This window comes from Oryctolagus cuniculus, chromosome 13 (assembly GCF_964237555.1).
Source record: "Oryctolagus cuniculus chromosome 13, mOryCun1.1, whole genome shotgun sequence".
Lineage (NCBI taxonomy): Eukaryota > Metazoa > Chordata > Mammalia > Lagomorpha > Leporidae > Oryctolagus > Oryctolagus cuniculus.
Genome location: NC_091444.1, coordinates 66,450,949 through 66,468,389, shown reverse-complemented (window position 1 = coordinate 66,468,389; position 17,441 = coordinate 66,450,949). Strand labels below are relative to the sequence as shown.

Here is a 17,441-nt window from a genome sequence, read left to right as displayed (position 1 = left end):
GAATGGTTCAACTGTACAGACTGACGTACAGATCGAGAGAGCGAGCAGAGACAGCAACATGCGAACAGGCTGATGCAGGTTGAGCGTACACAGGTGTTCACAGCATTACTTTTTCAACTTTTCCTATGTTTTACAATGACCATAATCAACAGAGCAGAAAAAAATGCCGCCTTTCTGGGCGGAGCCACCTCGCGCACCCGCCGTCGGGAGAGCAGTCGGAGCGCTGAGCAGCTCGCGCGCTGCCGCCGGCTCCCTTGGAGACGCGGTCTGGGCATGCTCAGAGGCCCCGCCGCGCCCGCCCCGCCCCTCGGGCGTACGTGGGCGCGCAGGGCGCAGGCGCGCGAGTCCTGGCAGCCCGCGAGACGCCAGCTGCGGTACGCGGCCGTCAGCTGAGGTGCGGGAGCCGCGGCACTATGGAGCCGCTGAAGGTAGAAAAGTTCGTGACCGCCCACAGGGGAAACGGGTTGCGCGCCGTGGTCCCGCTGCGCCCCGGAGAGCTGCTGTTCCGCTCGGATCCCTTGGCGTACACGGTGTGCAAAGGGAGTCGGGGCGTCGTCTGTGATCGTTGCCTGCTGGGGTACGTACGCTGCGCCCTCGCCCACCTGAGTCCCCGGCGGTGTGTGGGGTCCGGAGTGCTGGGGGGCCTCTGCCTGGTTGGGGCTGCGCGGGAGCCCGGCGGTGCTGCCGAGATGCCTGGTCCGGCACTCCCCCGGACGCGCGTGTTGCGGGGGGCGGGTCGCCCTGACAGGCCCGGCGCGGAGAGGGTGGAGGGTGTGTCGAGGCCCAAACCCTACCTCTCTGCAAGGTGGAACTGGACCCGCGAGCCGACCGGTCCCCCGAGCTGCGTTGGGAATTAGGGGCAGACTGGACGGGGATAATTTTGCTGGAGAACAAAAAGTCTACATCATGTGTGACAAGCTTCGTTGGGACAACTGTGGAACTGACTAGTGCAGGGGTGGGTGTCAGTGCGGCTCACAGCCGAGTCCCCACCGGGAAAGAATGGGGCTTGCAGGGAGGCTGAAGAATCCTGGTGAGGAGGGTGCACTTCTGTTATTGGTTCTGTGTGGCCTGCGAACACGAAGATGGACTGGACGTTGTTTGGAATCTTTAAGCAGCAGATCAAGTGGGAAGGATAATTACAGTGTATCAGAAAGGCAGAAATAGAGATGCAGTTACTGTGCTATGGGAGCGTTTGTAAGTTACTGGGGTTCCTTAGTGTGCTTTGCCATATCCTTGCCGTGCGGGAAAGTCTAACTCTGAACCACCTGTCCAGGTGCAAGAATTCACGTGAGTGTTTAGGTAGCCTGGCAGCACAGTGCCATTGAAAAGCGCTATGGGAAAGCAGTTTATGGGAGTGTGTAACACATGCAGCGGTAGGAATTGCGTTCAATGCTATTGAGTTTTTGTTGAGTTTCTGCCTGCAACTGAGAAGAGCTCTGTTTTGAGATGGGTAGGATGATTGCTTTTCCAGACCTGTCAGGCTGGGATTGAGTTAGGGAAGTACGTGCAAAGCTCAGATCTGTAGCTTGACTTTTACTCTCACTAGGTCCCTATGTGATCCATAATTGAGGAATCTGTTTAATTTGAATTTGAAGGTTATCAAATAATAGTTGTATTTGCTGATTTCTGAAAAAGTGTTGATGACAAAAATCCATTTGGGAAGGAGCACATTGTGTGATTAAGAACAATTCATTCCTTTCAAGACTTTGCTGAAGGCTGTCGTTTAACTTCATAGATCTTTGATTATCCTTCAGGCAAATTGAGAAATTGGCCTGTGTATTCTGTTGCATCCTTTGGAGTATATGCTGAGTTTTACTGTAGTCCAAAATAGAGAACTTGCTGTTTAAGTCCTATCATATTAATTGGTGAATAGAATGTGGGCCACTTTGGTAATAAAATCAGGCTAACACTTTATTTAGTACCTGGAATAGAAATGTTTTGGAATGAGTGAATGGTGACAAATTAGTAACTATTGTCAGAGCTTCACTTCAGTCATAAAACACATGGAATTGTCCATTTTCCAAATAAACTACACAGTGTTTTTGTGGGCAGGATGCTTCTTGATTTGCCTTATTATTATTATTATTATTTTTTTTTTGACAGGCAGAGTGGACAGCGCGAGAAAGAGAGACAGAGAAAGGGCTTCCTTTGCCGTTGGTTCACCCTCCAATGGCCGCCGTGGCAGGTGCGCAGTGGTCGGCGCACTGCGCTGATCCGAAGGCAGGAGCCAGGTGCTTCTCCTGGTCTCCCATGGGGTGCAGGGCCCAAGCACTTGGGCCATCCTCCACTGCACTCCCGGGCCACAGCAGAGAGCTGGCCTGGAAGAGGGGCAACCGGGACAGAATCCGGCGCCCCGACCGGGACTAGAACCCGATGTGCCGGCGCCGCAAGGTGGAGGATTAGCCTATTGAGCCGCGGCGCTGGCGCCATATTATTTTTTTAAAGATTTATTTATTTATCTGAGAAGTGGAGTTACAGAGAGAGGGAGAGACACAGAGAGAGGTTTTCCATCCACTAGTTCACTTCCCAAATGGCTGCAACAGCCAGAGCTGTAGGAAGAGATATCAGAGAAGGCAACAGTAGTAGTGAAAGGTTTGGGGATAACTGAGAAAGTGCTTGCTAAAGTGACTCTGTCTTAGAGAGAAAGTAGTTTAAAACATTCTTCTAGGAGAGAAGAGAGAGTTGCCTAGTGAAGTTTAGGATTGTTGGAGGAATGCTGAGGCTTCATTTAAAACTTATGATCATTTATTTAAGGTGGGAATAGTTAGCAGGATAGTACTTTTTTCTCTCCCAGTGACCAGTTGCTTGACTGAGAATTTAATTGATCTTGGATGTCCAAGTGAATTTGATGGACAGAGAGAGGGAAATGAAGTTGGAGTTAGATGCAGGGAGGGTGTAATCATGGACCACTGTTCCTAAGCTAAGGAATGAGGTCACAGGGAGGGTGACAGGCAGTGAAATGTTGTTGAATCAATGGAATGAAGATCCTGATGTGGTCAGATAAATAGTGGAGTGCTTGGAGAATGGATTGACTTGACATGTTTGCTTCGATACAGTGTATACATTGATCCAGTTAGGTTTAGGGTATGGTAGAAAGTAGCTGAGGGGACCAGGGCTGTGGTGCACGGGGTAAAGCTGCCATCTGCAGTGCCAGTAACCCATATGGGTCCTGGTTTGAGTCCTGGCTGCTCCACTTCCCCTCCATCTCTCTCTGATATGGCCTGGGATAGTAGTAGAAGATGGCCCAAGTCCTTGGGCCCCTGCACCCAAGTGGGAGACCCAGAAGAATCTCCTGTTTCCTGGCTTTAGATCGGCATAGCTCTGGCCATTGTGGCCATTTGGGGAATGATCCAGTGGATGGGAGACCTCTTTCTCTGTAACTCTGCCTTTCAAATAAATAAATAAATCTTTAAAAAAATTGGCCGGCGCCGCGGCTCACTAGGCTAATCCTCCGCCTAGCGGCGCCGGCACACCAGGTTCTAGTCCCGGTTGGGGCGCCGGATTCTGTCCCGGTTGCCCCTCTTCCAGGCCAGCTCTCTGCTGTGGCCCGGGAGTGCAGTGGAGGATGGCCCAAGTGCTTGGGCCCTGCACCCCATGGGAGACCAGGATAAGCACCTGGCTCCTGGCTCCTGCCATCGGATCAGCGCGGTGCGCCGGCCACAGCGCGGCGGCCATTGGAGGGTGAACCAACGGCAAAGGAAGACCTTTCTCTCTGTCTCTCTCTCTCACTGTCCACTCTGCCTGTCAAAAAAAAAAAAATAATAAAATAAAAAAAATAAAAAAATAAAAAAAAAAGTAGCTGAGATAGGGAGTAATAAAAGATTGTTGAAATGTTCAGGAAACCAAGAGGCTAAGGTGTTACATGACTTTTCTAAAGGGAATTACCATGAATGTTAGGTATTGCAGTATGACTAATTTAAGCAAAGGCAGAATCCTCACGTTGGCTTCCTAACCCAAGGTTGAGTAGAAAGAGCCATGTGGAGACTGGGAGGCACTTGTCCATGTTCAAATAATGTATGAAAGATACTACTTTTGGGTCCGGCACTGTGGCATAGTGGGTGAGGCTGCCACATGCAGTACCAGCTGCTCCACTTTCAATCCAGCTCTCTGCTATGACCTGGGAAAGCAGTGGTCCTTGGGCCGCTGTACCCACTTGGGAGACCTGGAAGAGGCTCCTGGCTCCGGATCGGTCCAGCTCTGGCTGTTGCGGCCATTTGGGGAGTGAACCAGAGATGGAAGACCTCTCTGTCTCTGCCTCTGCTTCTCTGTAACTCCGCCTTTCAAACAAATAGATATGTCTTAAAAAAAAAAAAAGGCTATTACTTGGGTTTATAGCTGATTTTGTGAAGTATATTAGCACCATGTGTTAGGGAACAGTTGCAGTATTATAGATTGTTTCTGAGAGAACCTGAAGGTCAAAGGACTAGCAAAGTCATCTCACAGGGTAAAACCTTGAGAAATGGCTTAAAGTTAGGATTTGTAGATTCCTGAGTATTAGCTAATGGGTTTACCTGAGGGTGAAGGACTTGACATAAAATAAGGTGGAAGAACTGATAATAAAGTGAGTTGGGAAAATAAATCATGGATCCAACTTCCATTTTTCCTTCTGAGTGGGAGTTAGAATTTTTGTTTCCACCTCCTCCCCCGACCCACATCCTTTTCTTCTGTAAGGAGGTTTGGGAAAGGGACTATGTGGTTGAGTCCTGAGCCTGAAAACATTTGGTCCATGTGAATGCCACAACAGATCATATTCTTAACCAGACAGGATGACCTACTTTGTGGATAGCAATGAGCTATCCTCCTTTTCCAGACTGGTGCTTATTCAGGGTTTCATAGAGCAACCAGGGGAAAGGTATGGAGGATGGTACATGGAACACAGCAGTTTGGACTGGCCCACACATAGCCACTGTGGCTTCTTCTTGTACTTACTGCCTGGTAACTGATCCTGAGTTCCACAAATGGTGACACATCCCCAGGAATCTGTTTTGTCATGGAGATGACAGTGATCTGTTCTCTTTGTATATCCATTTTTTTCTTTGCCCTTGGAATTGTCTGGTCTACCTGTACTGCTTCTCTATTGTGTTCCTTATGAGCATAAATATGGACTGGAGAGCATTCATATACTTATAGTGGTATAAATTTGTATTGTTCCTTTAGTACTACCTATCACAACTGGAAATTCTTTTATCTTTTGTTTTTCTTTTGATGAAAAGTAGGTGGATTTATTTTCTTATGGAAAAAAGATACATCCCTGAGCTCAGATTTGTTTTGAGTGGAGGTGACCCATGAAAGATGGTAGGAAGTGTCTCTTGGATGGGTGGGATTTTAACCAGATCTCTCTTAGGAGTAGTGGTATTAAAAGTGCTCCTATGGGGCTAGCGCTGTGGTGCAGTGGGTTAATGCCCTGGCCTGAAGCGCTGGCATCCCATATGGGTGCCGGTTGGAGACCCAGCTGTTCCACTTCCCATCCAGCTCTCTGCTATGGCCTGGGAAAGCAGTAGAAGATGGCCCAAGTCCTTGGGCCCCTGTATCTGGAGACCCAGAAGAAGCTCCTGGCTTCGGATTGACACAGCTCCAGCTGTTGCGGCCAATTGGAGAGTGAACCATTGGATGGAAGACCTCTCTCTCTCTCCCTCTCCTTCTCTCTGTGTAACTCTTACTTTCAAATAAATAAATAAATCTTTAAAAAAAAAAAAAAGTGTTACTAAAGCTCAGTGCCAGCCATGCCCCCTCAACTAGGGCATTTTGGGGAGAGATACTTAAGTAGATTGCTGGGATCATCTTCCCTGGGGAAGTCATAGAGTTGCATAAGTTGGTCTATTTTGTAGAAAATGGAGACCCAAGGAGGAGTATGAGCCCTGAGACATCTGTAGAATCTCACTAGGCAAAGAATCCTGTGACTGATTCTGCCCAGAGGCACCAATTTCTCTGTATATCATGGCAGTGGAAGGCTTGTGTGAGATTCTTTTATCTTGACCCTACTTATAGGACTCTGACAGAAATTCAGATACCAAGGAATATTCAGTGATATTTCGCACAGATTTTTGATAATAAAGAAAAAAGGAGAGAGAATTTTAATGAATAGGGGTCTGGGTAAATTGTGGTATGTCCGTATTAGAGAATACAGTGTAGCTGTTTGTACAGATGTAGATGATACATTATTGGTGAATAAAGTTGTAGAACAATGTATATATTTTAAATAAAATCTTTTGGGTAGGTGTTTGGTCCAGCATCCCATGTGGGAGTGTTTGGGTTCCAGCCCCTGATCTGCTTCTATTTTCACCTTCTTGTTAATGGAGACCCAGGGAGTTAACAGCGATGGCTCAAGTAATTGGGTTCCTTCCATTTATATGGGAGATCCAGATTGAATTCCAGGCTCCTGGCTTTAGCCTGGCCCAGCTCGGGCTATTGCAGGCATTTGGGAGTGTGCTAGTTAGATGGAAAACTTTGCTCTATATGCTTCTCTTGCTCTCTGCCTTTTAAATAAATAATAAATAAATGATTATAAACAAAATCTTTGTATATGTGGGTATTTATTTGTATTTATAGAAAAGGTCTATAAGAGCTCACCAAATTCTAATAAAATTACTTCTGGAGAAAGGTTTTTGGAGGTTGGGGAATATATCACTTCGTCCTTTATATATTTTGTATTTTCCCCACAGGAAAGCTTGTGTCCTTTTTTGTAATTAGAGATTTAAATAAAATTTGACAAAGTCTTTCATGGCTTCATTTGAACTTGTTTTTTATTTTTTTTAATTTTTATTTATTTATTTTATTTTTTGACAGGCAGAGTGGACAGTGAGAGAGAGAGACAGAGAGAAAGGTCTTCCTTTGCCGTTGGTTCACCCTCCAATGGCCGCTGCGGCCCGCGCGATGCAGCCGGCGCACCGAGCTGATCCGAAGCCAGGAGCCAGGTGCTTCTCCTGGTCTCCCATGGGGTGCAGGGCCCAAGCACTTGGGCCATCCTCCACTGCACTCCCGGGCCACAGCAGAGAGCTGGCCTGGAAGATTGGCAACTGGGACAGAATCCGGTGCCCCGACCTGGACTAGAACCCGGTGTGCCGGCGCCGCAAGGCGGAGGATTAGCCTAGTGAGCCGCGGCGCTGGCTGGCTTCATTTGAACTTGTATAAAAAAGGGTGTGTGCTTAGGATACAGGTGATTTCGAAATGTTTGTCAACTTTTCTTCTCTTTTTTGGAATTGCTAGCTGATTCTGTCAAGAGTGAGTCTCCTGATGCACGGTGAGCCAGTGCATCTGGCCCTTGGTTTCAGAATTTGGACTGAAAAAGGTAAAATTCCCGCTGAAGGACTTCCTAATTCTGTCCTTGCTTTTGCTTAGACCTGCTTATTCAACTTTTACTTGGATTTTTTGCAAGACTCCACTATCTGTTAATAAACTTTATTCATTTTTCTCATTCTGGGCACACAAGGTAACTGTTTTCCAGTTCCTTTGCAGCTGGATTGAAACATGGTTATATAAACCATTTCTGGATCTGTGATAAAATACACTGTGCCATCCTCCTGCTGTCTCTTCTCTTGCTTTGACAACTGTGGAGGCTGTGTGTTGAGAAGGAAAAGTAAGAAGCATGAATCAACCCATGGAGGAGAGCATCAGAAGTCTGTATGTATCAGAAGTCACAGGAATCAAACTTCTATTGAGTTAGGTCACTTAGAGCAACCTTTCTTTGAATTTAATATGGAGCTGCTGGGACACAGACCTGTGCCCCTTTGGAATGCCAGGTGTCACAGGCAGTGGCTTTATTGCTGTGCCACAGTGTGGGCCTTCTGGAGTTATTTTTTAAGATAATTTTGAACATTTACACTTAATCAGCATTTTGACATTTGAAATAGCTACATGTTTCTTCACCTATCTCCAGGGAGAGATAATCCAGCATCTTCCCACTGCAGTTTTTAGATATTTAAAGCTTTTATTTGGAAATAATTTCAAAGTTACAGAAAAGTAGCAAGAATAAGAATAGTACCAGAGGCCGGCGCTGTGGCTCACTAGGCTAATCCTCTGCCTAGCGGCGCCGGCACACCGGGTTCTAGTCCCGGTCGGGGCGCCGGATTCTGTCCCGGTTGCCCCTCTTCCAGGCCAGCCCTCTGCTGTGGCCAGGGAGTGCAGTGGAGGATGGCCCAGGTGCTTGGGCCCTGCACCCCATGGGAGACCAGGAAAAGCACCTGGCTCCTGGCTCCTGCCATCGGATCAGCGCAGTGCGCCGGCCGCGGCGGCCATTGGAGGGTGAACCAACGGCAAAGGAAGACCTTTCTCTCTGTCTCTCTGTCTCTCTCTCTCACTGTCCACTCTGCCTGTCAAAAAAAAAAAAAAAAAAAAAAAAAAGAATAGTACCAGAAAAAAAATCTGCATACCCTTTACCCAGATTACACTATTAGTGTTTTGCTTCATTTTTGTGCATTCTTCTTTCTCCTAACCTGGTACCCCTTCTGTATACACATACATACACATGCATACACACACACTTTTTCTGAAGATGTCCCTTCCCTGTATCTTATGCCCTTTACTTTTAGATAGTTCAGTGTCTATATCTAAATAGGGTTATTATCAGACATATCAACTTTAGTAAATTTGTTATTGCTATAATACTTTATTCCAATTTTTTCAAGTGATCTGATAACATTTTATAGCATATTATTCCCCTTTCCAATACATGATCCTGTCTAGGATTAAGTGTTACATATTTTTAGAAGATTTATTTATTTGAAAGGCAGAGTTACAGAGAGGCAGAGGCAGAGAGAGAGATTTTCCATCCACTGGCTCACTCCCCAGATGGCCGTGATGGCCGGAGCTGTGCTAATCCAAAGCCAGGAGCCAGGAGCTTCTTCCAGAGTCTCCCACATGGGTGCAGGGGCCCAAGCACTTGGGCCATCCTCTGCTGCTTTCCCAGGCCATAGCAGTGAGCTAGATTGGAAGTGGAGCAGCCGGGACTCACAATAGGCACCCATATGGGATACCAGCACTGCAGATAGTGACTTTACCCACTAGGCACAGCACCAGTCCCAAGTGTTACATTTAATTGTCCTAATATTGTACCCTCTTTTAATCTGGAACACCATGACATTTTTGAAGGGTATAGTTGCCTCCTTTTTTTCAAACTGGCCATTCTTCATATTGGTTTTGCCTAGTATTTCTTCATGTTCAAGGTTATATATTCTCAGCAAGGAGCTACATGGGTAGTGTATCCTCAGTGTAGCACATTGAGTGGCTCATGGTTTCCAGCTGCCCTCATTGCTGTTGTTAATTTTGTGTTACTTTTGATCACCCAGTCCAGTTGTTTCTGTTTTCTTCACTGTACACTACACTGTTTCTCCTCCATGCAACCCAAAAATCTATGGGGAGACTCTAGAAGACCATGCAAATACCCTGCCTGTTGAAATTTCCCCTTAAATTTAGCATCCATGATGAATGTTTCTTGATTGAATTGTTGGTTGAATTGCAAAATGCATATTTCCAACTACATATCTGGTCCCACACTTCCCATTTAGCATTCAGCCCAGCATTTCACTATAAGCAAGACTCTTTAGTCCTCATTATTTATGTTTTTATTATCAGTATGAACTCACCAATTTCTACTTTTTATGGTTTATCGTTAATGACATACCTTATTTGGTACTCACATTGTGTTAGATTTTGCCAGGAGGAAACCCTCAAAGATGATTCTCATGTCCTTGTGATAGGTTCCAACCTGTTTTTTGTTTTTAAGCACATCTGCGCTTTCTGGCGTAGCAGTGTTCCGGGCTCATCCTGTACTTTCATGTTCCAGCCCTGGAGTTTGTTTTGGATACCAAGGATTCCTGGTTTCTTTTCATGAGGAATAGTTTAGAGACCTACATTAGGGCTAGGTAGGGTCACTGCTGCTTGAATGTTTTTGCTTTTTGCCCTTTCCAGCAAAGTTAGGAAGCATGATGGTTTGTGTACACAGTGAATATCCAAATATGTATACATGTATCCATTTTAGCAATAATGCATTCACATCAACACTTCCATTTACAAATGTCTCATCATGGTCTTTCTTGCCTTTTCCTGATTCACAAGTGTATGTCGGCACTCTGGGTCTCCTACATGGCTGTCAGGGACCCAAGTACTTAAACTATTATTTGCTGCCTCCCAGTGTGCATGTTAACTGGAAACTAGAATTGGAAACCAAGCCGGGACTCAAACTTGGGTACTCTGATATAGAATGAAGGCATCTCAAAGAGTGTCTTTTTTTGCAGTGGGGGTGGGGCATGCAACTTTACTGAAGAAGAATAAAGTAATTACTAGCAAGCTATTAGTGAATTACTCATCCATCGACAACTTACATCATTTATTCAATGCTATATTAAACAGTGTATGGGAAGATGGATTAACTAATAGCTCCAAGCCTCCCTACCATTTAAATGACAATTACAAAATGTTTGAGACCCTATTTTGGAATACAAAGGGTGTTTGACTTCCAGTTTCCATTCTCTAGCACAAGAGCAGGTCATTCCTTTATCAACATGCATGAAATACATTACATTTTCTGTTCTGCTGATGCGATAAATTCAATACCAGTTCTCCAGCCACATCAGTTATGAGCATAAAGTATATCATGTAGCCTCAAATCTCTAACAGTGGAAGGTTTAAACAAGAATGGATGTTGCTAGAATACTGCTGCTTCATTTGATGTGACAATTGAGCATCCATCTTCCTCCCTCTCAGATGATTTCTTCAGTGTGTTAGAGCAGTGAGGAATGGTTTTAGTTTCATAAACAAGTTAGAATGAAGACATTGGCCATATAATGCACATGCTCCATTTTAAAATTTTTTTAAAAAATTTTTTGCCAGGCAGAGTTAGAGTAAGAGAGACAGAGAGAGAGTTATAGACAGTGAGAGAGAGACAGAGAGAAAGGTCTTCCTTCCATTGGCTCACGGCCGGTGCTGCACCAATCTGAAGCCAGGAGCTGGGTACTTCCTCCCGGTCTCCCATGTGGGTGCAGGGACTCAAGCACTTGGGCCATCCTCCTCTGCCCTCTTGGGCCACAGCAGAGAGCTGGACTGGAAGAGGAGCAACTGGGACTAGTACCCGGCACTCCAACTGGGACTAAAACCCAGGATGCTGGCCGGCGCCGCGGCTCACTAGGCTAATCCTCCACCTAGCGGCGCCGGCACACCGGGTTCTAGTCCCGGTCAGGGTGCCGGATTCTGTCCCGGTTGCCCCTCTTCCAGGACAGCTCTCTGCTGTGGCCAGGGAGTGCAGTGGAGGATGGCCCAAGTGCTTGGGCCCTGCACCCCATGGGAGACCAGGAAAAGCACCTGGCTCCTGCCATCGGATCGGCGCGGTGCGCCGGCCGCAGCGCGCCGGCCGCGGTGGCCATTGGAGGGTGAACCAACGGCAAAAAGGAAGACCTTTCTCTCTGTCTCTCTCTCTCACTGTCCACTCTGCCTGTCAAAAAACAAACAAACAAACAAACAAACAAAAAAACAACCCAGGATGCTGGCGCCGCAGGTGGAGGATTAGCCAAGTAAGCACAGTGCCTCCCCACATGCTCCATTTTTTTAAAAAAAATTCTGAATCTTTGGCAACTGTTTTCTTGTAACTGCTGTACAGTTTCTAAAAGTAGTCATTGTCCAAAAAGCACTTAAATCTTCTCAGATGAGCATGTGAATGGAGGGAGGTAGACAAAAAATAAAATTAAAAATGATGAGATCTGATAGGGGAGCAGCCGGATCAGTAAATAAAAAAAAGAACAGTTATTTAAAGTTTAATCCAGCTGTAATGCAGGTTATTATGATTTTAAGGTAGCATCTTAGCTCTGTTTTATAGATCCATTTAATCTCTGGCACTAGGGGATCATCTGGGTTTGGATCACATAGCAGTGAACAAATGGATAAAATAACTTTAGAAATAATTAAGGCAGGAGACCACTGTGCTCTTAAAATATTGAGACAAATTCTGCCATTACTGTTAATATTTGGATGATAAATTCTTGTGTAAATGCAACCTTAGGTGGTTTGAAGGGCTAATCTGTAGGGAAATGAATTTTCAAAAAGAATACACCACCTTGATAGGGGCTGTCATTAGGTCCCATAATTGTGGCTTGCCAGTGAAACATAGCATCCCCAACTGGACCTGCAGAACATCGAGCTGAAGGGTCATGGGCAAATCACTAAGTTCCTTATTAATCTGTTTCAGCACCATAGTCAGTGCTTGTATTCTGGCTCCTCTCTGTGTGTACTCTGAGGTCTGGCCAAAACTCTTGATTATCCAGGTGTTGGGGAAGGATTGTCTCTTGGTCTCACTCTGATTCTGCTGGACACAGGTGCAAAGGGGCCTCACCTCCTCCCTACGGGGCAGCTGGTGCCTCCCTGGCCGTACAGGGCTTATGTGCACGACACAGCCACAATTCCCCAAATAGTGTCTTAACCACTGCACCGAATATCTATCTTGAGATCTTGTTATTCTTTGTAACTCCATAACACAACTTCATTTTCTGTATATACTGCAGCTTCTCATATCCTGTGCTTGGGAAGTTAGGTAATTTCTGGTACTTTGCATTTGTGTCATGAATAATCTTCCCTTATGTATTTTGATATTGTTGCAGGTGTATCTTCAGGGTAGATGCCTAGAAGTGGGATTTCTAGTTCAAAGTGGAATTGTACAATTTTGCATTCCCACTACTAGTGAATCGGAGTCCTTGTTATTTGTAGCTTTATAGCCTGCGTATATTTTAAGGCTTTTGAATTTTTTGTTATTTTGGTAGGTGGAAGATAGAATATCAATATAGCTTTAATGTGCATTTAAATTGGAGTATGACTGAACATAAAAATTTTTCATATATTTAACAGCTGTATTTTTTGGTGAATTTTTTTACATATATCTTTTCTGATTTTTCTTAAGATTTTTGATCTTTCCCCCTAAGTTTTAAACTTTTTTCTTTTATATTTTAGAGGTATTAACCCTTTAGGTTTGCTAAATAATACAGATATTTTCTCTCAGGTTGTCTGTCATTTCTTTTTTGACTTTGTTCATGATGGAGGAATTCACATGTTTTCTTCTAGAACTTCTTAACTTTATTTATTTTTTGACAGGCAGAGTGGACAGTAAGAGAGAGAGACAGAGAGAAAGGTCTTCCTTTGCCGTTGGTTCACCGCTCAATGGCCGCTGTGGCCAGCGCGCTGTGGCCGGCGCACCGCGCTGATCCGAAGGCAGGAGCCAGGTGCTTCTCCTGGTCTCCCATGGGGTGCATGGCCCAAGCACTTGGGCCATCCTCCACTGCACTCCCAGGCCACAGCAGAGTGCTGGACAGGAAGAGGGGCAACCAGGACAGAATCCGGTGCCCCGACCTGGACTAGAACCCGGTGTGCTGGCGCCACAGATGGAGGATTAACCTGGTGAGCTGCGGCGCTGGCTGAACTTTTGTACTTTAAATCTGTGTTTGGATTTCTGGTTCATTCAGAGTTCATTTTTTTTTTTAAAGGATTTATTTATTTATTTGAAAGGCAGAGTTACAGAGAGGCACAGGCAGAGAAAGAGAGAGAGGTCTTCCATACACTGGTTCACTCCCCAGGTGGCCGCAACCACTGGAGCTGCCCTGATCCGAAAGCAGGAGCCAGGCGCTTCTTCCAGCTCTCCCACGTGGATGCAGGTGCCCAAACACTTGGGCCATCCTCCACTGCTTTCCCAGGTCACAGCAGAGAGCTGGATCAGAAGTGGAGCAGCCGGGAGTTGAACCAGCGCCCATGTGGGATGCCGGCACTGCAGGCGGCGGTTTAACCTCTATGCCACAGTGCCAGCCCCTCAGAGTTCATTCTTACATGTGACCTAAGGAGTGAATTGATTTCGTTTTCAAATGGTTATCCTGTCATCCCATCCCCATTTATTAAAAAGACTATTCTTTTCCCTAGTGATTCACTCCAGTAATCATATTCTTCATCATGTACTACATGGGTCATTCTGAATTTTTCTGCTCCATTCTATTGGTCATTCAGTCTAGTCATTGGTGCCATTAGAATATTTAATTGCTAGGAATGCTGTTATGTCACAAATATGTGGTTTTATTTCTTCCTTTTCAGTTTTTTTTTTTTTTTTTTTTTTTTTTTTTTTTTTTTTGACAGGCAGAGTGGACAGTGAGAGAGAGAAACAGAGAGAGAAAGGTCTTCCTTTGCCGTTGGTTCACCCTCCAATGGCCGCCGCTGCAGCCGGCGCACCGCGCTGATCCTGGCAGGAGCCAGGAGCCAGGTGCTTTTCCTGGTCTCCCATGGGGTGCAGGGCCCAAGCACCTGGGCCATCCTCCACTGCACTCCCTGGCCATAGCAGAGAGCTGGCCTGGAAGAGGGGCAACCGGGACAGAATCCGGCGCCCCAACCGGGACTAGAACCCGGTGTGCCGGCGCCGCAAGGTGGAGGATTAGCCTATTGAGCCACGGCGCCGGCCTTCCTTTTCAGTTTTAATGGTGTGTTTCTTGGCTTAGATTGAGCAATGCCTCCAGGCAGAGTTCAATGACAGTGAATATAGTGGACGTTCTTGTGTGCCTGGCCTATGTGATTTCCTTAGTAAGATGCTAGTTTTAGGACCAGGGTACATATATTTTATCATGTTAGGGAGTATATATCATTTCTATTTTCTTTTTTTTAAAGATTTATTTATTTGAAAGAATTACACAGAGGAGAGGCAGAGAGAGAAAGGGAGGAAGGGAGAGAGGGGTCTTCCATCTGCTGGTTCACTCCCCATATGGCTACAAAGATTGGCCAAAGCTGTGCCGATCCAAAGCCAGGAGCCAGGAGCCTCCTCCGGGTCTCCCACGTGGGTACAGGGGCCCAAGGACTTGGGCCATCTTCTACTTCTTTCCCAGGCCATAGCAGAGAGCTGGATCAGAAGTGGAACAGCTGGTCCCGAACAGGCACACTCTTGATCAAATTTGGGCATCAAAGGTGGTGGCTTAACTGCTGTGCCAAATGTCCTCAAAGGTAACTTTTTGACTTTCTTTCTTTCTTTTTTTTTTTTTTTGACAGGCAGGAGTGGACAGTGAGAGAGAGAGACAGAGAGAAAGGTCTTCCTTTTTGCCGTTGGTTCACCCTCCAATGGCCGCCGCGGCTGGCGCGCTGCAACCAGCGCACCGCGCCGATCCGATGGCAGGAGCCAGGTACTTATCCTGGTCTCCCATGGGTGCAGGGCCCAAGCACCTGGGCCATCCTCCACTGCACTCCCTGGCCACAGCAGAGAGCTGTCCTGGAAGAGGGGCAACCGGGACAGAATCCGGCGCCCCAACCGGGACTAGAACCCGGTGTGCCGGCGCCGCAAGGCGGAGGATTAGCCTAGTGAGCTGCGGCGCCAGCCCACTTTTTGACTTTCATAATTGTTCTTTGGTTAAGTTAGATGTTAACATTTGGAGAATTTTTCCCAAAGGCGAGTGGGAATTCTTCATATATGTATTTTTTTTGCAACTGTTTTGTTGGTCTGAATTATTTCAAAATGAGAAGTTACAAATAAAAACAATGGAAAGTTTTTATCTTTATGAGATACATCATGGGTAAAGTGATAGTACTTTGGAATTTGCTTTAAAATAATGTAGTTAGGAGATATTAGCAGAGATATATGCTGTATAGGCTTGCCCATACATTGATAATTTTTTTAAAGATTTATTTATTTATTGAAAAGGCAGAGTTACAGAGAGGGAGAGGCAGAGGTAGAGAGCGAAAGAAGTCTTCCATCTACTCGTTCACTCCCCAAATGGCCACAGTGGCCGGAGCTGGGCAGATCTGAAGCTAGGGGCTTCTTATGGGTCTTCCACACAGGTGCTTCCCAAGCACTTGGGCCATTGTCCACTGCTTTCCCAGGCACATCAGCAGGTAGCTGGATCAGAAGTGGAATTGGACTAAAACCCATGTGAGATGTCAGTGCTGCAGGCAGCGCTTCATCTGCCTTGCCACAGCACTGGCCCCAACATTGATAATTCTTAATGCTGATTGATGAGCATGTCGGGTTTGATTATATGAGGGTACTTCTGAGGTTTGCAGAAAAGTGGAGTTGAAAGATAAATTTGTGAGACCGGTGCTGTGGCTCAGTGGTTAAAGTCCTGGCCTGCAGTGCCAGCATCCTATATGGGTGCTGGTTCTTGTCCCAGCTGCTCCACTTCTGATCCAGATCCCTGCTAATGCTGCCTGGGAAAGCAGTGGAGGATGGCCCAAGTCCTTGGGCCCCTGCACCCGCTTGGGAGACCAGGAAGAAGCTCCTGGCTCCTGGCTTCAGATTGGCCCAGCCCCGGCTGTCGTGGCCATTTGGGGAGTGAACCAGCAGATGGAAACTTATCTGTGTCTTTCTCTCTCTGTAACTCTGTCTTTCAAATAAATAAAATCAATCTTTAAAAAAATACATTTTTTGTCACTTTTTTTTTTGCATCAGAGTAAGAATATATTAATTTCATTTTCCATGAACTTTTTGGAGGGCCCTTATAGAATATAAATCTGAACCCAGGGCACAGTTATTTTCTGACTTTCATAAGCATCTGTTACGGAGAGGTGGACCAGAATGGTCTTCAGGAGTTACCTTTGGTTCAAAGTCAGTGTTTGGTTAACTCCTGTAAATCTGGGATCCTCTTCCCTAGAACTAGCCATGCTTGTAAACAACTGTAGATCTCTTTTAGGAAGCCTATGAAGAAATATTTACATATACATAGGAGTGTTTGGGTAGTAGAAATTTTTCTCAAGGGAACATGACTTTCCCCTCATCGAAGAGGCTTTGGGTTGTGAAGTGGCTCAAGTTTGGAGATTTTTAGAGGAATCACAGACTTTATTTTTATGATTTGAGTCATACTCCTGTTTGTCGGATCTAGGGAATTTTTAATAATAGTATTCAAGTAAGACAGTAGCAGATTACCTGTCTATTTCAGTTCTAGAAGTAAGACATTTGCAGATTCCCTGTCTATTTCAGTTCTAGGGGCCGGCTGTGATCAAAGATATCTGTAGCTCAGACCCTTTTGATTACTATTTTGACTGCCATTATAGTATCCAGTCCACCTTGCCTTTGGTTATTAAGTGATGCTACCTGATCCTTGCCACCATGGGACCCCATCATTCCCCACTACTTCCTGTGGCAGGCCTTTCCACTTTAATTCCTGGACTATACAGAATAGCCACCCTTTAAGAGGGCTCTTAAAGGAGACCAAGGCTCCTCTATAGATGTAGTTCTTACAGCTGGGTAAATAGGATGTTTTCTGGATCATCCCAGGGACATGGTTAAGTGGAAGTAACCAGGTCTTACATATTAAATCCATTCCAGTATTGTGATCCCTCATAACCTTTTTTTTTTTTTTAAGATTTATTTATTTATTTGAGAGGCAGTGTTACAGATAGAGGGAGAGACAGAGAGAGAGGTCTTCCATCGGCTGGTTCATTCCTCAAATGGCCACAATGGCAGGAGCTGAGCTGATCTGAAGCTAGGAGTCAGGAGCTTCCTCTGG

General features: G+C 45.8%; 1 protein-coding gene across 1 annotated transcript in view; it reads left to right on the top strand.

Annotated features, from left to right (window-relative positions):
- The first annotated feature begins 314 nt into the window (after nt 1-314).
- Nucleotides 315-17,441, top strand: part of SMYD3 (SET and MYND domain containing 3) — a 777,767-nt gene continuing 760,640 nt past the window's right edge. Inside the window, exon 1 of the mRNA XM_002717632.5 lies at nt 315-577. Coding sequence (XP_002717678.2) covers nt 414-577 — 164 coding nt within the window. The 5' untranslated portion in view covers nt 315-413. The remainder of the gene's footprint in view (nt 578-17,441) is intronic.